Raw genomic sequence first — 24,239 nt, 5'->3', positions numbered from 1 at the left:
CTTCCACTCTTAAAACATGATACCAAGGTTGGAAATCAAACCTTAGATAAGATCAGGATGGAGCCAATACTGGTGTATTTTATGTAAAGTCACTAGGCTAGGCACTGTGAAATAAAGAAAAACATTTTAGAAAACCATTCCCCAGACTCCAGAACTTTGTATTCTCAGTGTTGTCTGTTAATTATGAAAATGTATTTTCTAGCTGATAATGGGATAAAATTTTATAATGTTAACAGATTATTTTTCATACTACTTTGGAAGTTTAAATAATACCTCACATTTAACTCTTGGTCATTTACCTAATGTTTTCATATATTTGGTCACTTTTTTGTTGTTTTTTGGTGCTGGGGATGGAACCCAGGACCTTGCACATGCTAAGCATGTACTCTACTACTGAGCTACACTCCCAACCCCTAATGGTCACATTTAATCCTCAAGGTAGGTGTTATTTTTCTTATTTTAAAGACAGAGAAAATAACAGTTGTATAAAGGTAAAGTAGTAGAATTTGGATTCAAATCTGTCTTTCTGATTCTGTTAACTTTTCCTTCTCTAGCAAAACTACTTTTCCAGAAGATCTCATTTCAGTATTTTTTTTTTATTTAAAGGGGAATATGTCTGTCATGTTGATATGGCTCATTTACCCCTCTCATGTATTTTCTAATTCATATACTTCACATAGTTGCCAGATCAATATTATTTCTTCTTCTATGTTAGTTACTAGATATTTATTTAAAGCAACATAAAATACTCAGCAGATTATGCACATCATTCTCGAATCACTAAGGAAGAACTAATGTTTAAACTACTTTAAAAATGAGAAGAAAACCATCTTTGAACCTAAACTTGGTGTATAGTACAAGGTCAAGACTGTGGAATTTTGGATGTGTGTAGTTGGGATTTATAAAACAAGTTTTGAGTTTTTTTTGACTCCTTTGGTTTTCTCATGTTTTTACAGCCTTATATACTTGAGGTGATTAACAGTTTGGAATAATTAAACCCCTGTTCTTGCTTGTTGTGTATAGCTTGGTATGGTGGAATGGATTGAACCTCCTAAACGAGAACGTAAAGCAAACTACGCAGTGGATGCCTACTTTAGAGAGGCTTTGCGTGTCAGTGAGCCAAAGATTCCAAAGGTAAAAGAGTACAAGGCCAGTTTTTATGTCATATTGTGGAGTTCATGGTCTGTGATTCAAATTTACATGTATTACTCCAAATCATAATTCTTACAATGTAACAATACAAAGAAGTACTTGATAGCCCCATCAAATAAATGGATTCCATTGTGTTTATTATCCCACGTATGAAAAATGGTGAAAGATAATATGTTCACTTCATATAATTCATGAAAGCAAATGTATATGTAATTCATTCTCCCCTTACAGGCTCCACGGCCTCCAAAGCAGCCAAATGTTCAGGATTTTCAATTTTTCCCACCTCATTTATTTGAGCTCCTGGAAAAGGAAATTCTTTATTACCGGAAGACAATAGGTTACAAGGTAAGTTTTTATTTTTTTAGATTAGTATAATATAATCTTTTTAAAAAAAATTTTAGCTGTAAGTGTACACAATATCTTTATTTATTTATTTATTTTTATGTAATGCTGAGGATTGAACCCAGTGCTTCACATTTGCTAGGCAAGCACTCTACATCACTGAGCTTCAACCCCAGGCCTAGATTAGTGTAATATATCTTTTAAGATACTGTAATCCATTAAGCTAGAGTAGATGCTGCATTTTAATGTGAGAGAATATGAGTAAATAAAAAAAGTGTTTTTTAGGGGCTGGGGTTGTGGCTCAGCGGTAGAGCGCTCATCTAGCATGTGCGAGGTCCTTGGTTCGATCCTCAGCACCACATAAAAATAAATAAAAACAAAAAATGTATTGTGTACAATTAAAAAAATAAATATTAAAAAAGTGTTTTTAAAACAAAGAGGAGGACTGAGTAGAAGCAAAGCATCAAACTATGAATCATAGAAGAAGAATCATCACTAAAAGGGGTTAATGGACAATTATCCAATATTTCAATAGTAATACATGTAGTAATGTTATTTTTAATAAGCTGGCATTTGAATAGTGAAATAATATGTAGAAAGAATGATGTATGTGTTCAATTAGAAATGAATGTTAATATATGATAGGAAATTTTTCATCATTTCCCTAGATAGTACCAAGAAATAGTATTTTTGTGTTTATTGCTCATAGGTTGATGAAAACCCCCTCGGTAGTTAGTAGTTTATGGTCACTTATGTTATTAAAAATATGATAAACATATAATAATGAATCGTATAATTTTAAAGTGATTTTTTTTAGAATTCAAAATTCTTATTTGTATAGGTAGTAAGTAGGAAATGAATTTTAGTGAGAGCAATTTAATGTTTGTCATACTACATCATACTGAGAGAGAAAGCATACAGAATTATTTCTATATTTTGAAAATTGACCTAGTGAATGAAGAGGGACTACTGAAGGTATAAAAATGACAAATACCAACAGAATTATAAAAATATTATCACTTATAATTTTATGAAGTTTTCTGCCTTATGAATTGGAAGTTGTATTTTAAAATTTATTTTGTGAAACTTTATCACAATTGAAACTACAGTCAGTTATTTTGATTAATAGCTGGAATGTGCCTATAGAAGCTCTATGTATATAAAATACTTATTTGTTTATATTTTGGAAGTTGAGTGGGTCTCTGGAGTATTTATACTATTTGTTCAGAGTGAGAACTTCACTCTTTGAATCAGAACAAATAAGAAAGGTCTTTCTTGCTATGTATGTATTATGATTTAAAAAATACACAAGATTGAAAAGTTTAAGGGAACTAAAAGTGGTTAGTTAGGATGTCATTAGAGAAATGTGATCAAAATTGAATCTATTTAAACTAAGAGTACTGGAAAAAAATCCTCCTTTAGGAAATTGTAGAAGAATAAACTAAAGTATGGTTGAATATTGAGATAGGCCTACGACCAATTTCAAAGAAATTGAAAACAGTGATATGCCAAGAGAAGCACGCATGTTGAAGATTCAAAACGCACAATAAATTCATAATAAATAATAATAATAAATTAGTAAAAGGTAGTTAATTTCATGAGATAAAAAAATACACAACTCATTAAGGTTTATAGTAATTCTAGGTTTATAATATTATTTTCTTCTACTTTTATTGTTTGTTATTAGTGAGACTTGAAATGTTAGACCTCAGTAATAAGCCAAATATTTGTATGCATTTTTTATTATTTAAACAGTGCTTTAATAATACTTCATTTGATTCCTAACAACCTCATAAAATAGGTATTATCTTTTATATGATAGATATAGAAAGTGAAGTTCAGACAGGTTAAATAACCTTGTTCAATGTTACATAGCTAACAAGATTGCCATGTGTATTGGTCTCAAACACAGTTCTCAGTATTCAAGTGCTGTACTCTTTCCACTCAGACGTTCTGGGCTATTTCTGCATGTGATATAACCCTGCATCTTTCTGCAGTCCTAAATAAGGATTGTGTTGATAGTAGTATGACATGTTTTTTGGGAAGCGGGCCAAGTAGTAGTCAAGTAACGGCAATAAAAAAATTATCTCTAATGATAGAACTGTTTAGGTCTGTTTGGAGATACTGAAATTTACTGTGATTATTATAGTGCCCACCATTTTCTGGCCACAGATCTGGTTTGAATATAAACAGTGACTTTCATTACAGGTAGTTTGTGGTTAGGGGTGAGGGCTTAGAATGACTTTTTGGGTTGTGGCCAGCTGGAAGAAGATGGAGGAGAGAGTAAACCTCAGAAGATGGGGACTGATGGGACAGCTGCAGAGGGTGATAGGAAGGAGGAGGGAGAAGAACAAGGTGTAATATGAGAAAAAAGGGATGAGTGGGGAAAGGAAGATGGCCTGGAATTTATGTTATTGCCCTGTACTGTTTGTTCTTCCTCACCTCTCAGAAAGAAGTGTCAGGAGGAGAATGAGTGAAAGGAGGACTTTTTGCCATTTACTACCTATTTATTGAGCATTTCTGTGTGACAGGTGCTTTGCCAATTATGTGGGATAAAACAATGAATATGAAAAAGTCCTTCACCTCACAGAATTTACATACTAATTACAGAGACAGACATGAAACAAATACTGCAGTGTAATGATGTCATTACTTGTGTGATATGGTACATTAACAAAGTGTGCTGCTAGGGAATCTAATAAGGGTATTTAATGTGGACTGGGAGATCAGGGCAGTGCTCCCTGTAGAATTGTCATTTAAATTGAGATCAGAGATGTGAATGAGCACCTGGAGCATGGGAGAGAAAATCATAGGAAGGGACAACTCCTGTGCCAAGGTGTTGACATTGGAAGGAGGAAGTCACTATCTGGAAATGCAAGAGCGCCAGTGTTGCTGGGGTGGCAAGGAGGAGAGTGAGTGGAAAAGAGTCTGGTGAGAAAGTAGAGTCTGATCACATGGAGCCTTTATAGGTCATATAATGTGGCTGAACTTTAGCTTTAAAGCCAAGGCAAACCATTAAGATTTTTTAAGGCAGGGAGATGGGTGGATGGGAGGTAAAATTATAATAATAGCAGATACTTTTATTTGGGCTTTACTTGTATTATATGATGTTTCAAGTTCTTTATAAATATTAGCTCATTATCCTCAAATAGCCCTGGAATTGCATCCTATTTTACAGATGAGGAAAGTGAGGCATAGACTGGTTGAATAATTTGCTCAAGATCATATCATTTATAATTGGTAAAGTATGATTTTTTAAAGAGATCACTAGGGCTGCAATGCAGAGAATGGCAAGTTTATTTAGGGAAGCTAGTGGAGGGGGGGGCTATTGAAGTATCAAAATGAGAGAAGATGGTGACAATTTGGGCTATGGTGGTGGCAGTGGCAGTGGTAGCACAGGAACTGGAACCCTACTATCTTTGCTCCTAGCCTTGTGCTCTCTTCAGCCTCATGCTGGATTGACTCTCTGTTGTCTCAAGACTTGCCATGATCCCCCGTGTACATATTTAGATGAGGATTTATAAGACATATATAGAGTTACGAAAAATTGTGCTGTGAATGGATAATTATGAATGTAATACATTCCACTGTTGTCAGGTATGTAAGAAATAAATAAAAAATACATATATATCATAAATTTGTTGTCATCCAAATAAATTCTGCTATATGGAACTGAAAAAAAAAAGACATACAAGAGTATGTTCTGGATATTGGTTCTTTCTGAACCTTGTTTCTTCTGTTCTTTACCATGAACTATAGACCTGAGGTAAAGTGAGTTCTTCAATTGGGTGAGTTTCATGTTTGAGTTCAGAGTATAGACAGATCAGCATGGGATTATAATCATCTGCAGAAGCTTCAAGGATGATGGGATATATAATGGTTAGACATAATCTTTTCAGAGGATATCCAGCATTGATTTTTCCCCCTATACCTCTAGAAAACTCATAAATGCCACAGAATGAATGGAGCACTAGTTTATTCTCAGATGAACAAAACTGCTGTAGTGGAGTTACCTGGTGTTCTTCATATACAGTCAGATTCCCAAAAATGGTTTTCTCCTGCTCTCTTTCTGTTTAAATGATCGTTGGCTAACTGGACATGAGTGTTATCCATACTTGGGGGCACTGTGGTTCATGGTAATGTTTTATCTATTTTGAGTCCCCAAAGTCCTCTATTTTGTAGTGATTTGTGGTGGGATAATAAGGGGCTCACTAGTTTTGAAGCATTCAGTAAAGGGTGTTTTTTGAGAGCCTGTTTATTTACATTTCTATTTTCTATTTTGTTTCTCCTCCCATAGTCAGCACAACAAGGTCACAGCAATATTGCTGATAATAAGATCCAGAGTTAAAGAGTTTTGTTTAATTTGCAGCTGAGAAAAGTATTTGTTTTGCTCTAATCACTTGGTGGCTAGCAGTGCATTATGTGTCAATTCTTCCCTCTAAGATTTGACCTTGTTGCAAATTAGGCATATTCACAAGCCTCATTGTTCTTGTTGATTAAAGGAGTAGTTAAGGAGTTGCACTTAATTACTTATCACTAAAATCTTTACATTGGAAGAGGATGACTTAATTGAAATTTGGATTGCAGTATTAAAAATGCAGGGTATCTGGAGTTTTCACCAAATCTAAGACCTGGAGTGAAAGAGTTTTGGTGTATTTGAAGCTGCTGTAGAACATTTTAACATTTATGACCAACAAGGAATTCTTTAGGTTCAAGTATAAATATTTGACAAATGGGATATAATCTTTGTAAATTTTGGTAGTGTGTTATTGTGGGCCACCTAGTTTGCAGTTTTAGAACTAAAATATAGTGAGCTGATTTCAGGTTAATACTTTCATTTTGTGTGCTGTCATATTTAATTTGGTATTCCATGTTTCTATGAAATGCTTGCTAAAAACTCCTAAGAAACAAGACCTAAAAAACGTTTTTCCCTCTTCATGGAATCCCGTTCTTAATCACAAATTTCTTAGGGTTTTATTAGAAATCTAAATTATAATTGAAATATTTCCTTTTGAAAGAGCTTTTAATGTACATATTATATTTTTGAGCATCATAATAAGACATGGAGTATGAGTACTTCAGATACCTTCAGGGTATCTGTTCAGAACTGTTGATCTATAATTTTTCAACTTAATTCTTATATAGCACTTTGAAATCATTCCAGGAAGCTTGTTGTTGATAAGGAACCTCATGACATAAAAAGTGAATATTCTTTTTTAAATTTTATTTAAAAAATTTATTGGTGCTTAATAATTACACAGAATAGTAGGTTTCATTGTGGCATATTTGCACATAACATATGTTGATCGTTTTCATTCCCCAGTATCCCCCTTGCCCTCGCCTTTACCCTTTTCTTCTACCCCACTGTTCTCCCTGTTTACATAAGGGCCTCTAATTTCATCCATTTTCCTGCACATGACACAAATTTCATAATTTTATTCTTCTTTAGGGCTGAATAAAACTCCATTGTCTATATATAACATATTTTCTTTATCTGTTAATCTGTTGACAGTTACCTAGGCTGGTTCCATAATTAGACTACTGTGAATTGTGCTGCTATACTCATGGGTATTCATGTATTGCCATAGTATGCTGACTTTAGTTCTATTGGGTAAATACTGAGGTGTGGGATAGCAGGGTTATATGGTGGTTCCATTCCTAGTTTTTTGAGGAATCTTCATACTGTTTTCTATAGTGGCTGTACTAGTGAGTTTGTTTGTTTTTTTTTTTTTTTTTAAAGATGGCTATTGAGGGTTTTTTTGTTTTTTGTTTTTTGTTTTTTTTTTTTTTTTGGTAGGAAGGAGATGAACAAATTTAGTAATTAGGAAACATTTCAAGTTCCAAATATTTTAGTAGCTGTGGTTTTTTTGTTGTTATTGTTTTGGTATCAGAGATTGAAACCAGAGGCACTTAACCACTGAGCAACATCCCCAGACCTCTTTAATATTTTATTTAGAGACAGGGTCTTGCCAAGTTTCTTAGGGCCTTGCTAAGTTGCTGAGGCTGGTTTTGAACTCACATCCTCCTGTTTCAGCCTCTGGGCCACTGGGAGGCATGCACCCCCACACCAGGCTTAATAGCTGTGTTTTCGAGTAATTGCTAGAAATAAAATAGTAAGTTCAGCATTGATGAAGTTCTTCTTAAGTTTTATTGTCATAAATAGTATGACCAGCGGATTGGAAGAAATTGTCTGCAGTGGATCCTAAAACCTAAAGGTCTTATAAAATATTGTGATTTTGCCTTTATTAGAAGTTTGTAAGGGAAATCTTTAGTTAGAAATATCTGTGTAGGAATAAACATTTTGTTAACATGTAGGTATATTATCTATTATCTTTCATAAATGAGATATTTATAAAATATTTCATTTTGTTAGAATATGTTTATTGAACATGGAAGGTTTGGAGATTTTTGATAGAGAAATATCATAAAATCAAAGTTTTTCCCAGAATTTGAACCCAAAGTAATTTTATATATCAACAATTTAAGGGATCTATTAAACTTTTGAAACTATGTATGTTTGCATTGTTTTTGAACATAATAAAAATTTTTAAACCAAAAAATGTTGAAATAATTGTAAAGTGAATATCCATAGATTCATCATATGTATATGCTATATCTTACACCTTATTATACTTGCTTTTTCACATGTTCTCCCATTACTCCAGCTCTCCATCATATCATTATCTTATGCATTTCAAAGTTGCAGTTATAGGGGTTGTGGCTCAGTGGTACAGTTCTCACCAAGCATGTGTGGGTTCAATCCTGAGCACCACATAAAAATAAAGAAAATAAGTAAAGGCTATTGCTTTAAAAAAAAAAAAAAAAAGAACTTGCAGGGGCTGGAATTGTAGTTCAGCAGTAAAGCAATTAGCTCACAAGTGTGAGGCACTGGGCTTAATCCTAGCACCACAAAAATACAAATGAAGACATTGAGTTCATACACAGCTAAAAAAATATTTATAAAAAAGAAGTTGCAGTCATGAATATATTTTACCTGGAAACACTTCTTTATGCATATCATTAGCTAGAGTCCAATATTAATTTGTGATTTCTTTTGTTTTTTTGCACTGAAGATTGATCCCAGAGGTGCTTAACCACAAAGCCACATCCCCAGCCCTTTTTTATATTTCATTTAAGACTGGGTCTCACTGAGTTGCTAGGTGCTTCGCTAAGTTGTGAGGCTGACTTTGAACTTGCAACCCTTTTTCCTCAGCCTCCAGAGTCGCTGGGATTACAGGTGTGCACTAACACACCTGGTTTGTAATCCTCTTTTTAGAGATTATATTTACATACGGTAAGATGTATAAATCTGAAGTGTATCATGCAATCTATTTTGACAAATGCATATGTGTACATAACTGATACCCCTATAAAAATAAAGAACATGGGACTGGGGTTGTGGCTCAGTGGTAGAGCATTTGTCTAGCATGTGTGAGGCACTGGGTTCGATCCTTGGCACCACATAAAAATAAATAAATGAAATAAAGGTATACAAATGTTGTATCTGTTTAAAAAATAAATAAAGAACATTATGGTCACTGGGTGTCTTTTCTCAGTTAGTACCCCCATAGATTAACAGCTGTTCTTATATTACTTTCCTCTATAAGTTGGGTTGTTTTTGTTTAAGAATTTCATATAAGTAGAATCATAGCATCTGCAAGGCTTCTTTCTCTTAGCATAATGTTTTAGAGATTCAGCCATATCGTCTCATGTATTATCAGTGGTTCATTCCTTTTTATTTGCTGAGCACTACTCCATTGTATGAATAGACCACAATTTGCTTATCCTTTCTTTAATTGGCAGACATCTGGGTTTTTTTCCTGGTTTGGGGCCATTATGAATAAAACTGCTGTGAATATTCTTGTAAAACTGTCTAGATAGTTTTCATTTATTTGAATAGCTAAGAATGAATTTTCTGATGTGTCTGTAATTTTATAATTGAGTTTAGCTGTTGAAAAAGTTATTTTAAATCAGTCTTATCACTGGATTACTTTTCATTTTAAATTAATGCCTTATATTTTTTTTGTTCTTTTTTTTGTGGTATTGGCGATTGAACCTTGGAGTATTCTATGTTTCAGTTACATCACCAGCCTTTCTTTTTTTCTAAATTGTATTTTATTTTATTTATTTTTGATAGGGATACCTTTTTTAATATTTATTTGTTTAGTTGTAGTTGAACACAATGCATTTCTTCTATTTATTTTTTAATTTTATGTGGTGCTGAGGATCGAACCTAGGGCCTCGCATGGCATGTGTTAGGTGAGCGCTCTACCACTGAGCCACAACCCTAGCCTCTTTTTTATTTTGAGACAGGATCTCAGTAAGTTGCTGAGACTGGTCTCAAACTTGATGTCCTCCTGCCTCAGCTTCCTGAGTCAATTAGAGGTGTGTGCCACCATACCTGGTTTTATGCATTGTTTTCCATTTTCATTTGTCACCATTCTAGCCCAGGTGGTCATACTTCATTTTTAAGTTTAGCAGGTTTTCTTTTCTCTAGTGGGTTCCTTCATTGAGTCCATCCTGTTCAAGGGTTACAGTGAAAGCAGTATGTTTTGACACTTTACTCCCTTGTTCAAAGTCTCCAGTGCTTACTATATAGTTTCAGTATCTGAATCTGTCTGCACCTGGCTTTGTTTTTTGTACCTAACTTTTTTTTTTTTTTGTGCTGGGGATGAAACCCAGGGTCTTGCACATTCCAGGCAAACACTTTACCACTGAGCCTTACATACAGCACCAGTATAAACCCTATCTATATATGCTTTCTGGTACATTTTTGCCTTCATGCTTTTGCTCATACTTATTTAGCCTAGAATATGCTTCCCCTCCCATCTCCCTAAAACTTTAGGATTCTTAAGGCACAGCTCAGAATTCCACAACTGATATGTGAGCTCCTTGTGGGCAAGAGCCATATCCAATACTTCTTTTATATTCCAATCAGTACTTATAGTGCTATGGACATAAGAGATACTTAGGTAATACATACTAATTTGGTTGTCTGATACTGATGATTACAAATGAATCTGCTTTTTAATAATGCTCAGTGTTTTCTTAATGCCTAGGTAGTAGGTTTTGTATCTGAAAAACTATTGGCTATAATAGTTTTCAAAGAAGTTATTTTTCAGTTATAGTTCCAAACTCTATGATATAGTTCCAAATCTATGAAATATGTATAAAATTGAGAAAAATGTAGTCTAATATGTATTATAATTACATTATGGTAAAATTATGACTATCAGATACTCATAGGGAATAAGTAATTGATGATACATGTACATTCCAAACAGTAGACTTAACTGCCAATCCCTTTATTTTTATGTTTAACGGAATGCTATAAAATATATTACACATGTTCTATACCTGCCCTCTTAAATCATTGTGCTGAATTGTAGCTGCAGATACATATAGTGGTGGTATGATGCTTTGGGCCAAGAGACTTGGTTTTTCCCTTTGTACAATGAATGCTGCCCCATATTGCTGAACCATACTGGTTGTATGTGCTCATCATGACACCCTGAGGTCCTGGGGCTATGTTTTTGACATATAGGTGACTACTTTTGGAGAACTGAGCTTCTGTACTAAGTGGTTTGGATTTAAGCTCTCTCTTTATGAGTTTCAGTGTGTTTACAACTCTTACAACTCTGTATCCCAAATACCATTTATAATTTCTGTTGGTCACTGCTACTGTAGTTGTCATTGCTCATCCTATCACAGCTGTTGGTATGCTCTTCTGTTTCCTTCCCTCTTTAATTCTCTATTTCCTTTTTTCTTCATTGTTTTGTCATTTCTAGATCTTCCATTTTATATAGAAACATTCTCCCTTTATAGACCATGGCAGGCAATAAAGGCACTCAATTCTTTTCACATGTTGATCGGAGCATTGGATATTATCTTTAGGTGTATTGGCACTTCTGTACTACAATGTATAGTACTGGAGGTATATGGACTCTATTGCAAAACTTTTTCTTTATTCCATATACTATAGTATTATAATGATATGCTTTTTCCCACAGTATAATGAAATTTGAAATGCAGTATGGCACTAATTTGCCAGTGGGTTTTAACTTTAAATACCATGTGATACAAGATTGATTTTTATTTGGGTAATATCTTAGTAGTAGAAATGTGGAGAGGACTGTGTCATTCTGGTTATAAATTTACATTTTTTACTGTTGAAATAACTCTAAAGATTGATATGTGAATATGCACTTTACTGTTTAATTTTTCTCATCAGTTCATTCATCACTTATCTCTTGATTTATAGGTCCCGAGGAATCCTGACATCCCAAATCCAGCTCTGGCTCAAAGAGAAGAGCAAAAAAAGATTGATGGAGCTGAACCTCTTACACCAGAAGAGACTGAAGAAAAGGAAAAGCTTCTCACACAAGTAAAATATTTTAAAGTACCACGAGTCAACAAATAGAAAAAACAAAGTATTGATAACACTTTCTTTTTACTATATGGGTTTAGTGTCCTGATTTGACCCACCAACAAAACTCTACATAGAGATCAGATATCCTCATTTAAAAAAATTCCTTTGACAGAATATGCTTTTTTGGGAAATAATAGAAAATACACATATGCAAAATGTAAGTGGCAATTAATAGAACTATGATATGCTTTTTACTAGGTATAGTAAGGTTAGTGAGCCCATATTTGAATTCTTTTGTTGTCTGATATTAATTGTCCCCTGAAATTGCTACTAATCTTTTAAAAAATAATTTCTTTTTTAGTTGTAGATAGACACAATACCTTTATTTTCTTCCTTTTTTTTATGTGCTAAGGATTGAATCCAGTGCCTCACACTAGGCAAGTGCTCTACCACTGAGCCACAACCCCAGCCCTCTACTAATCTTTTATTTATGGAATAATTTAATGATTTAAAAAAGTCTTTTTATCTCTTCTTAGAATTTTAATACAATGATGAGAGACTTGAATGTTTTTAAGGTGGTTTTTATATAACTGCAAGCTAAGTTATTAAATATAGGAGGTTTCCACTTGAACAAATGATTAATACTATCAAGTCATTGTTGCTTTAGTGAGTATAATAAACTCTAGAAGATAAAAAATGTTTCAACATAAAAGACTTTTGAAAAATAAAAAAATATGTGTACTCTTTGACACCACCTTAGTATAGGAAGCTGCCAGCAAAATTTTTTTATTCAACATTATTTTTGAAAAATGTGCAAAGCACAGCAGTAGGAAATTCTCCACATTAATTATTAACAGATAGTTTTGAATATTTGCAATGCAAAGAAATGATAAATATTTGAGGTGATGGATAAGCCAATTACTCTGATTTGATCATTGCCCATTGTATACATGTGCCAAAATATCACACTATACCCCATGAATATATTCAATTATGTTTCATTTAAAAGGAAAAAAGAAAAATAGTCTTTACATGTTTTTATGTAGGTCTTTTCTTATTATAACATGTAACTTCATTGAATGGATTTTTACAAAGTGAATTTATAAGTTTTTAAGCCAAATTCCTGGAGTTACAAAGTTTAACCTGAAAATGTACCTTTTCCCCCACATCCTTGCCAACATTTATTATTGCTTATATTCTTGATAATTGCCATTCTGACTGGAGTGAGATGAAATCTCAGTGTAATTTTGATTTACATTTCTCTAATTTCTAGAGATGTTGAACATTTTTTCATATATTTGTTGATTGATTATATTGGGTAAAAGGTACACTCCTATATTGCTGGTGGAACTGCAAATTGGTGCAACCACCCTGGAAAGCAGTATAGGGATTCCTAAGAACTTGGAATGGAACCACCATTTGACCCAGTTATCCCACGTCTTGGTTTATACCTAAAGGAATTAAAATTGGCATACTACAGTGACACAACCACATCAATGTTTATAGCAGCTCAGTTCATAGTAGTTAAACTATGGAACCAACCTAGGTGCCCTTCAACAGATGAATGGATAAAGAAAATGTGATATATACACACAATGGAATATTACTCAGCCTTAAAGAAGAATGAAATTATGGAATTTGCCAGTAAATGGATGGAACTGGAGAATGCCATACTAAGTGAAATAAGCTAATCTCAAAGAACCAACCAAAGGTCAAATGTTTTCTCTGATATGTGGATGCTAATTCACAATAAGGGGTGGGGCGAGGGAATAATAGAAGTACTTGAGATTAGACAGAGGGGAGTGAAGGGAGGGGAGAAGGTATGGAGGTAGGAAGATAGTAGAATGAATTGGACATTATGACCCTATGTGCATATATGATTACATGACTGGTGTAACTCTACATCATGTACAGTCAGAAGAATGAGAAGTTCTATTCCATTTATATATGGTGTGTCAGAATGCATTCTACTGTCATGTATAACTAATTAGAGCAAATAAAAAAAAGAAAGTGTAATTAGAGTTGGCTAAGCATTAGGACTTACCACAGAATAAAATGAAGCATTTAAGTATTCACATGTTAATTTCACAGTTTATTTCCTGAACACAAAAGTAAAGTTATGGCCTTTGAATAATATGTGGCTTATATACAATCTCAACTCAGAAAAAGCTTTAGTTTGTACTTAGAAGTATAATCAGATTTTTATCCCCTCAGTTGAATTTATTTTAAATCATCTTTCTCTGCTGCTAAAAAAAAAAATCATGCTAACATGAAGAAACAAAATGTGGGTCATCTGAAATCTTTATCAAGAAAAAGCCCGGGATAGGAAATTGTGATGTATATGTATCATACTAATGTAGATGGGGACATGAGCAGTAGAAAGCATTATTTTGTCTGTGACTTCACAGATGGGCTAATAAGATTTAAAATATTGGTTAACTGTTCTATATTTTAGTAAAGAAATTGAGGGGTACAATAATGTTCTGTTTATAGAAATTCTATTTATAAACACAGTTTTTTATGGTACTGGTGATTTAACCCAGAAGCTTTCTATCACTGAGTTATACCCTCAGCCCTTTAATTTTTTTTTAAATTTTATTGGTTCTTTGTAGTTATACATGACATTAGAATCCATTTTGATAAAATTTTACAAGCATGGGATGTGTCTTATTCTAATTAGGACCCCATTCTTGAGGGCATGATGGTAGGATTCACTTAGGTATTTTCTTATATGTACATAGGAAAATTGTGTTAGGTTTATTCTACTGTTCCTATCCCTATCCTTCCTCTCTTCCTTTTTTCCCCCTTTATCTAATCTACTGAATTTCTCTTCTTCCCCTTCCCCCATATATTGTGGTTTAGCTTCCATGTATCGGCAAAAACACTCAACCTTTGATTTTTTTGGCATTGGCTTATTTCACTTAGCATGATATTCTCCAGATCCATCCATTTAGCCAAAGCAATCCTTGGTGAGAAATACAAAGCAGGAGGCATCACAATACTAGACCTTATATTATACCACAGAATTACAGTATCAAAAACAGCATGGTATCAGCACCAAAGTAGGCAAGAAGACCAATGGAACAGAGTAGAGGACACAGAGGCAGACCCACATAAATACAGTTACCTCATTACCAGACAAAGGCACCCAAAACACACACTTGAGAAAAGACACCTTCTTCAACAAATGGTGCTGGGAAAACTGGGAACCCACATGTAATAGAAAGAAAGTTAACTGCTACTTCTCACCCTGCACAAAACTCAACTCTAAGTGGATCAAAGACCTGGGAATTAGACCAGAAACCCTGCATTTATTAGAATAAAAGGTAGGCCCAACACTTCAACATATTGGCACAGAAACTGACCTCCTGAATAAGACGTCTGAAGTACAAGAAATAAAATAAAAAATCAATCAATCAATGGGATGGCATAAAACTAAAAAGCTTCTTCTTGGTCTGTTTTATATTTTATTTTGAGACAGGATCTTGCTAAGTTGCCAAAGTTGGCCTTGAACTTACAATCCTCTTTTCTCAGTCTCCCACATTCCTGGGATTATAGGTATGAACCACCATGTCTGGATATCTATGAAAATACAATTTTGAACAGAACTCATTTATTCACTGGAGTTTGAAATGATATAAAGAGCTACAAAGGTTCTTCTACATTCTCTTTTGATTATTCCTCAGTGTTCTTTTGATTTAATGCATTCACATTCCTCTCTTTTAATTTACATAGAAACAGATATGATAAAAATCACTGAAGTAGTATAATATCAGAACTTCGACATTTAGATTAGCATTTTTATTTAAGGCATTTGTATCTTAATACAGTAGATATCTATAAAATATGGGATTAAAAGCTATGTGATGTCTTAGAACCATAAATCAACTTTAAGTACTTGGAAAGGAGTATGTTCCCTTCAAAATAGAAAAGCAGTTATTTCTTTAACAATTCTTAACTCAACTTTTGATTCCAACATTAAAAAATGAGAATCAGGGCTGGGTTGTGGCTCAGTGGTAGAGCACTTGCCTCACATGTGTCACCACATATAAACAAATGAATAAAATAAGGTCTATCAACCATTAAAAAAATGAGAATCATCATAAGTTGTCTAAACTGCTTTTAATGTACTATCATATAGAAGTAATCAGAACAATAAATGAATTTATTAATTTTAACTGCTATTGATGATGCTCAACTTTTTGTTCATAGGGTTTCACAAACTGGACTAAGCGAGATTTTAACCAGTTTATTAAAGCTAATGAGAAGTATGGAAGAGATGACATTGATAATATAGCTCGAGAGGTAGAAGGCAAATCTCCTGAGGAGGTCATGGAGTATTCAGGTTTGTATGTAATTTCAAATATGATGTTTTGTTTTAACCTTATTCATTTACTCACCATCAATTTAATTGTGCCCTTGTTGAGGGATTTTTTAAAACTTTTAAAAAATAATGTTTTTTTAAAATTTGCAGATGGACACAATAACTTTATTTATTTATTTTTATGTGATCCTAAGGATTGAAGCCAGTGCTTCATACATGCTAGGCAAATGCTCTACTACTGAGCCACAACTCCAGCCCCAGAGTTTTAGAACTTTTACAATTAAGATATAGGTGAAAGTATGAACTTTGTATTTCTATGAAAAGATTATAAGATTTATCATATAAACTATTGTTTTCTCTAGTAATTAGCTAATAGAAGATAAATGAAGCTCTGATAAAATGGTGGCTATTGGATGCACACCGACAGAATTAGTTTTCTACTTTCTCACCTCTGCAGTTTGGTTCTTTTCTCATCTAGTCCCGAGACTTCAGGTTCACTGGATTGAAATAGTCTTTTTTCTAGGTCATGCTTGAAGTAGAGAGTCCCTGTCAGGCCCATTTTGATGCTCAGACATCCTCAGGGTTCCAGTCTACTCCACTCAGGTCATGCAGGTCTCTTTAATTCAAAGCAAGCTAGAATAGATTTTAAAAATTGCTTGAATAAATCTAAATCATTTCATTAGTCTTTGAATCATCTCCCTCTCTTACTCATCTGTGTCTTTGGTCTCAAACAGAATCAAATTAGCTGCTGCAGCATGTGGAGTTAATAATAATTCCCATGTCACAACACATCCAACCTCAGGCTTCTATAAAGACATCTTATTAAAAATAGGTCAGTATGGAGGCTGGGGTTGTGGCTCAGTGGTAGAGCGCTTGCGTAGCATGCGTGAGGCACTGGGTTCAATTCTTAGCACCACATATAAATAAATAAATAAGTAAAGGTCCATCAACAACTCAAAATATATATATATAATATATAAAAATAGGTCAGTATATCTGTTTTCTATATGTACAGCATAGGTTGAGCTCTCAAATTTAGTCTGAATATTAGCTATTTTAGAATCTAGAGCATTTTTATTGTATAGAAACAATGCTAAAATGTATATGAGGTTTCTTTGCTAGCCCCCAAAGCCTGTTTAACTTAACCACTGAAATTCTGTATTTTTTGCAGCAGTAGAAAAGAAACATTACAATAACAATAACCCAAGACTAATACATACTAGAAAAAAGCTATTGATTCAACTAGTGCTAGTATTAGAAGAAATAGAGGTTTAATTAGAGAATAGATACTTTGTTTTTCCTCCTGGAAATTTAAAAGGGTCTTCAAGTGGTTACCAAGAACTATAGAGGTTAGTTGTATTGAGTCTTTATTTCATATAATAATCAAGTCTTTGAACTTCCTTTTCCTTGATACCATTATGTCATTCCTATTTCCATTTAGGTTTAACATGTAAGTTCAGGGCATTTGGGAGCTTAGAGGGGAACAATAGATAGGAGAGAAAAAATTGTAACAGCAAGAGTTGAATGAAAAGAGTGTAAAGGGCATGGACAGAGATTCTGAAGAATTTTCTTTAGAAGATAAGGTAGCATCAGTTTGTGTGGAGTTACAAGGTAAATAATGATTCAAAAAGCTATCAGAGTGTGTAACTGAGTGATTAGAGCACTTCCCCTGAATGAATGGGGCCCTAGGTTTGATCCTTAGCACCACAAAAACAAAACAACAAAAAGATCATGTCGTATGTTCTCTCAAATTTGATGTTGGGCCAGGTAGCAATACCTCAGGACTATTTAATTGCTGCCAACCAAGTTGGGGGCTGTGTCAGAGGGTGGGGAGATTAGAATGGGTTTATGTAGTTTGTTTGAAGAAGAGGAGAAATGAGTACAATTGGGTGTTCATAAGCATATAGTGTCTTATATAAAGTAGGCATTTAAACATCTGTTGAAAGATTAAGTGAGTGAATGAATAAATGAACACATGTGCTTATAAAAATTAGAGTACTAACATACCTTTCCTGATAGGCTTTAAAAATGAAGAATATGAGAATGTAGAGAATATCATTAGGTTGCTCTTCACTGAAGTCATAAGATGTGACATATTAATGCAGCAGATTATTTGACTCATCTATAAAATTTGGTTGGGTAACTCAGTAATTTGAATATTCTTCAGCATGTATCCAATTAAAATCTCAATGAGGTTTAAAGAAACAGTAGGTTACTGGAAATATTATAAGATTAGTGAGTGATTTCAGAAGCAAATCAATTTCAGTAGAAATTGCCACTTCATAGGAAAAATTGAAATGACCTGTTGATAATGATTTCATTTTCATTTCTGTTGGCTAGGAAGCTATGTTCACATTTATGTGCTGCCCTCTCCTGTTTCACTTTATGTATTTGGCCCTTTATGTATTATGTTTGAGTAAAAAGCCTAGCTTAAATCAGTATCTGTAGTATCATTTGAAACCATAGTAATTTAGGATAATTAAAAATACCATATCTCATGAAAGGGAAATGGCTGACTTAAGGCATTGGTCTTATTTTTAAATGAAAAGTTGGGAGCATTTAACATTTTAGCATATTATGTATACAGATGAATATGAATATTAATTTAAAAAATATAAGTTCAATCCATTCTTCTTGTTAGTTCTTTATTCTATAATCCCTTGGATTCATTTGCTTGAATGATACTAATTTAAAGGAATGGTTGTTTTTCAGCTGTTTTTTGGGAACGTTGCAATGAATTACAGGACATTGAGAAAATTATGGCACAAATTGAACGTGGGGAAGCAAGAATTCAGCGAAGGATCAGTATTAAGAAAGCTCTGGATGCCAAAGTACCGTATTTTATGTCAAATTATTAATAGATAATTTTATTTGATGTAGTGATTACTGTGACTTTTTTTCACATCCCATTAAAAGTGCTATTTTGTTGAAATGTACAGATTGCAAGATATAAGGCTCCATTTCATCAGTTACGTATTCAGTATGGAACCAGCAAAGGAAAGAACTATACTGAGGAAGAAGATAGATTCTTGATTTGTATGTTACACAAAATGGGCTTTGATAGAGAAAACGTGTATGAAGAATTAAGACAGTGTGTACGGAATGCTCCCCAGTTTAGATTTGACTGGTTTATCAAGTCTAGAACAGCCATGGTATGTATTCCTTTGGTCAATTTTTTCATTTTGAAAAGTTTCAAACATCATATATCTTCACCTAGGTTCTATAATTTTAATGTTTTGTCACTTGGCATATTCTCTCTTGCTCTATAAATGCTTATGAAAATATGTATATATGTTTATACATACATACATAGAATTGTATACACACGTGTAGCCTATATTTTATATTTAGAAATATGGAAGCATTTCTATATTCAGAAATACATATCTGTATTTTATATTCATAAGTACATTTCTGAACCACTTTAAAATAAGTTTCAAGCAGATATGAGTGTTTATCTCTAAGTACTTGAGCATGTATCTTCTTAAAATAAGTATGTATTCCTAGGTAGCCACAATCCCACCTGATAATTTTAACAGTGATTCAGTAATGTCCTCTAGTATAAAATCCATGAAAAATCTTTTCTAGTTGTCCCCAAAATATCTTTTATAGCTTTTTTAAAAATTGATGATCTAGCAAGGTTCACACATTGCATTTGGTTGTTGGGTCTCTTTAATGTTTTAAAATTTTTTTTTAAAATTACACATGGGCACAATATCTTTATTTTGTTTATTTATTTTTATGTGGTGCTGAGGATTGAACCCAGTGCCTCACATATGCAAGGCAAGCGCTCTGTCACTGAGCCACAACCCCAGCCCTCTTTGGTATTTTTTAAATCCACAACTTTCTCTTTTTATGACAATGACATTTTTAAGATGTTTAGGCTGGCTGTCTTGTAGAATATCCCATACTTCTCATCCTTTGCTCACTGTTAGATTTGGGTTTAATGTATTTGGCAAGAATGCTACAGAAGTGATATTGTGTGCTATCTGTTGCATGATATCATGAGAAATATCATGTCAGGTTGTTACACTTTTAGTGATGTTAAGTTTTGTCAGTTGATTAATATTGTGATCCCCAGAGCTCACCACTTTAAGGTGCATTTTCCCCATTGTTATTAACCAGGTAATACTTGAGACTATGCAAATTACTTAAGGATTTATTTTTAATGAAAAGGAATTGTTGCCTATATTAAGTCTGTATAAGAAAACTATGAAATAGAGAATAATTACCTAAGAGTTATTTTATGTTTAGCTTCTGCAAATTTCCTCCTTAGAAAATGTGAATTGTGTTCCTGTTAAATTCTGGTGCTGCCTAGTAGTAGTGTTTATGATCATATTGAAATTCATGCAACACATCTTTGGTGTTGGATTTGTCAGTATTTTGTCAGCCAAGGTTATTAAGACAAAAATAGATTTACATAGCCTAAAAATTAAAAACAATTAGAAACTAACAGTCCAAACAATGATTTTGTGGCTAGTCATAAAATAGCATACATTTTTCTTAGTTGTTATCTATCATAAATATTTTCTTGTCCCAAAATTCATTGGGGTATAAAACAATGCTTCATATTTTAATTGACTCATTTTATATTTTTAGTTCAAGTTGAATAGAAAGAAAAATCTGAGTCATTCTACTGAAGATAGTAATTTTGGCAGATGCCTTTTGAAAATCAGATATTTCTTAAGACTTTAATGCAAAATTTAGAGTGTACACCGATTATATAATTTTTGAATGTGCCCATCAAATTTATAGATGCAGTAATGTTGGGAAAGCTACCAAATGCTTTAGACTAAGCCAGAATCCACAAGTAAAACTAGAGCAGTTAGAATAATGATTCAGTTCAATCTAGCAACATGACATTTACTGGGGATAAATGTGAAGTGCTGTACTTGTACAAAAGAATAAGAAGTGTATATTACCAAGATACAATAGGAAGAATTGAGGAAAGAATAAAACGATTTAAGAGTTAATCCATAGCATGGAAGACTAAGGTGAGATATAGTGAAAGAATTGTTTGACAGGGTCCTTTGGATCATTGTAGCAGATTATTGAAGAACAATGTAGAATAGTTTTTAGCCTTTGAAAAAGAGATTCTGTTTTGACTGTCTGAAGATTTTGGCAGTGAGATTAGTTGACCTTTTAAGGTGCCATCTAGCTCAGTGCATCTATCACCTTGTTTAGCAGAGAATTCTTTTCAGAAGCCATGCATTTAAAATTTTTAGCCATTTGTGGTTTTGTGCATGTAATGACATAATTTAGGGCAGCATCAACAGCTTGTAAAGATTTGTCAGTGAATCGTACTTTAGAACATACATAACCTTTTTTGTAATGGACCATTTATTGAATTCTGACTTTTATTACAGTGCTATTTTACTAATTTTTTAAAGGTTGAGAGCTTATTGCTATTTTCAGTTTGTGAAATCATTAAACTAAAACAGTAGGATGAATGAGTAGTATGAATATTATTATAGAACTACATAACCTTTTTTCATTTTCCAAGAAAAAAACCAGTATATTATTAACAACCACTAGATGTCTCTGAACTCCCTTGTAAAGAATATGTTTTTCCTCCATCTTCTTTTTACAAAACCTTTACCTCTGTACTTTCTTTACCCAGAGATTTAAATCTCTAGTGTGTTTTCCAAAAAGCAGATATTAGATGTATAGGTGATAACAAAATGAAATATTTATTTTTTCTATTAGAAATGAAGACATCTCTCCTTCAATACCTTGTAAAAGGTGAAATTTCTGATATCCAAAGAATCTTTAAAAATACTGAGTATTTTATTTCATATTTAAATGTTGATTGAAAGCTTTTCTAATTAATTGTTTTATCATTACAATTTGATTTCCCTTTTAGTTAATGGATAGTTTTTGCTTATATTTCTGAATTTAGAGTATAAATGACATTTTAAAATTTGCATACCTTTGTACCATCCTTTTGGAAAATATGATAATATCTATAACTTGGGAATTATAGGAATAGATTATTATTTCTAGGTGATCTCTTACCTACTCATTTTTAAAATAACTCTTCCTTTATAGTGAATCACATTCATAATTTAGGAAGATAAATCTCCCCCCTCGAAAGAAGCAGCTGTGATTTATGAAAGAAAAACAGTTTGTTTCATTTAAAAATCCCATCTTAGAAATAGAGGATGTAATTTGATTCATGTGTCACTGTGTTTCAATTAAAATCTTACTAATGATTGAACCCAGCTTACTTAAAAAGCTATCTTTGAAAATATAATCTTGTTTAAAGATGGCTCTTTTCTTTCCCAGAGACACCAATAAGTAGTGTGAAATACTTATTAGAAAAAAGTAGAAATCTTAGTAGTTATATTTTATGCAGGGATCTCAAAGTACTGAATTCATGGCTTCTGACTTAACTAACAATCATAAAGTGCTTAAAGGCACAAACCTCCACTTCCAAATATGCCTCACTTTGAAAGCTTTCAGTTAAGGGTTGAAGATTTCTTTGAGGCTCTTCTCCATTTAAAAATGCTGGCTATACAAAAGAGAAAATGAGTTTCAGTTCCATTTCTCTGTGCTAAAAAGATTGTGATTTTTTTTCTCTAAGAACTTGTGTGGTCTTTAAGCAAGTAATCAGTCTCTATTGAACTACATAAACAAGTAAGAAAGATAGGCTCAACTCAGAGTTTTCAGCTCAGAGCATATGAATTGCTCTACCATTTTCTTATGAAGAAAAATATCTTCTATAGTATTTTCATTTTCCAGTGCTGTGAATTGAACTCGGGGCCTTATATTTGCTAGCCAGGCTTTCTGCCAACTGAGCTGCATCTCTAGCTCTTTAGGAAAAATATCTTAGAATGGGCCTTGGTATATAAAAAACCTTAGTATATAAAAAACCTATCAGAATTAAAAGGATTTTTTAATTTTACCAAATGTCCATAAGAGGAAATGATAAAACTGTATTTACTTATGTTTATGGTGCTGGGAAATATTTTGTATAGTGTCTTTGATTTAATGCTTGCCAACTCCTTTATCCACATTAGCTCATTAATTTTCTTGCCATTTCCTTTAGGGACTGAGTGTCAGAATACTATCCCTGTTCATTCAGCAACACACTAACATGATTGGGAAATTTGAGAATTTGAGAGGTCCAAAAGTCATTTTACTGCACAGCACTCATGGGAGAGGTCCCCAGTGTTCAATTAGTAATGTCCTGGACATTTTCAGGACCTTCTAAATACTTAAAATAGAAAAAGCAGTATTTAATTCTGTGAAAAAAAGAATATTTCTTGATAAAACATGTACCATATCCTTTACAGGGTTGCTTTGACTCTTAATTGAGTTTTAAAATTCTTACCTTTTAATCTCTGGGGAGCCTTTATTCTTTTCTCTTCAGCCAGCTCAAGAAGCTGTGTGTGCATTGCCTGTGGCTATGTAAGTTAGAGTTGAAGCTGAGTATTAGTAATTAGTCATTACAATTACCCTGTCTTTTGCAGTAGTTTAAATGAATTTTTCTGATAGCATCTCGGAGAGAGAATCACACACTGTTGAATACAACATAATAAAAATTTCATGTTATTACTGTTTGTTTTCAAATCACAACTTTATTATTAATGAAAGCGTTCCTTATTTAAAAGTAAGAAAATGACATTCCTTATTAGAACTGTAGGAGAAAAAAAATACTTCTTAGAAAATATTGCTATAGCTATTTATTAACTTGCTTCTCATTTTATAGGTTTATCACAACAGCTAGTAAATGTTAATTAGGCTATTGGTTCAGCACAGGATATTTTATAAATTTTCTTGTCAGTCAGAAAAGGATTTTTTTGTATATATTTTAGAAGAATAAAAGTAAATCAATCTCTTTTTTTTTTTCTTCTGTGGTGTTAAGTATTGAACCCAGGGACTTACATATGTTAGGTAAATATTCTACCCCAGCCCTTTAGAAGAACAAATGTGAAATTAAAAATTTACCTGCTTGTTCTATAGTCATAATAACAACTTCTCTGTGTTGGTTATGAAGCTTAGTTAGTCTAGGAAATTTCCAAGAGAAAGACTACATATGATTTTGTAGTT

General features: G+C 33.0%; 1 protein-coding gene across 6 annotated transcripts in view; it reads left to right on the top strand.

Moving 5' to 3' along the window:
- The window catches only part of SMARCA1 (SNF2 related chromatin remodeling ATPase 1), a 305,341-nt gene that overhangs the window by 49,312 nt on the left and 231,790 nt on the right, over positions 1-24,239 (top strand). For all 6 annotated transcript variants that reach the window (XM_081277859.1, XM_081277858.1, XM_081277862.1 and 3 more), the window contains 6 exons: positions 1,024-1,134; positions 1,384-1,497; positions 11,756-11,878; positions 16,076-16,208; positions 18,900-19,018; positions 19,127-19,339. In XM_081277859.1, coding sequence (XP_081133985.1) covers positions 1,024-1,134; positions 1,384-1,497; positions 11,756-11,878; positions 16,076-16,208; positions 18,900-19,018; positions 19,127-19,339 — 813 coding nt within the window. The remainder of the gene's footprint in view (positions 1-1,023; positions 1,135-1,383; positions 1,498-11,755; positions 11,879-16,075; positions 16,209-18,899; positions 19,019-19,126; positions 19,340-24,239) is intronic.

This window comes from Spermophilus citellus (genome assembly GCF_964194105.1).
Source record: "Spermophilus citellus genome assembly, chromosome: X".
NCBI lineage: Eukaryota > Metazoa > Chordata > Mammalia > Rodentia > Sciuridae > Spermophilus > Spermophilus citellus.
Note: the sequence above shows the minus strand (reverse complement) of the source record. Positions and strands in the feature narration are given on the sequence as shown.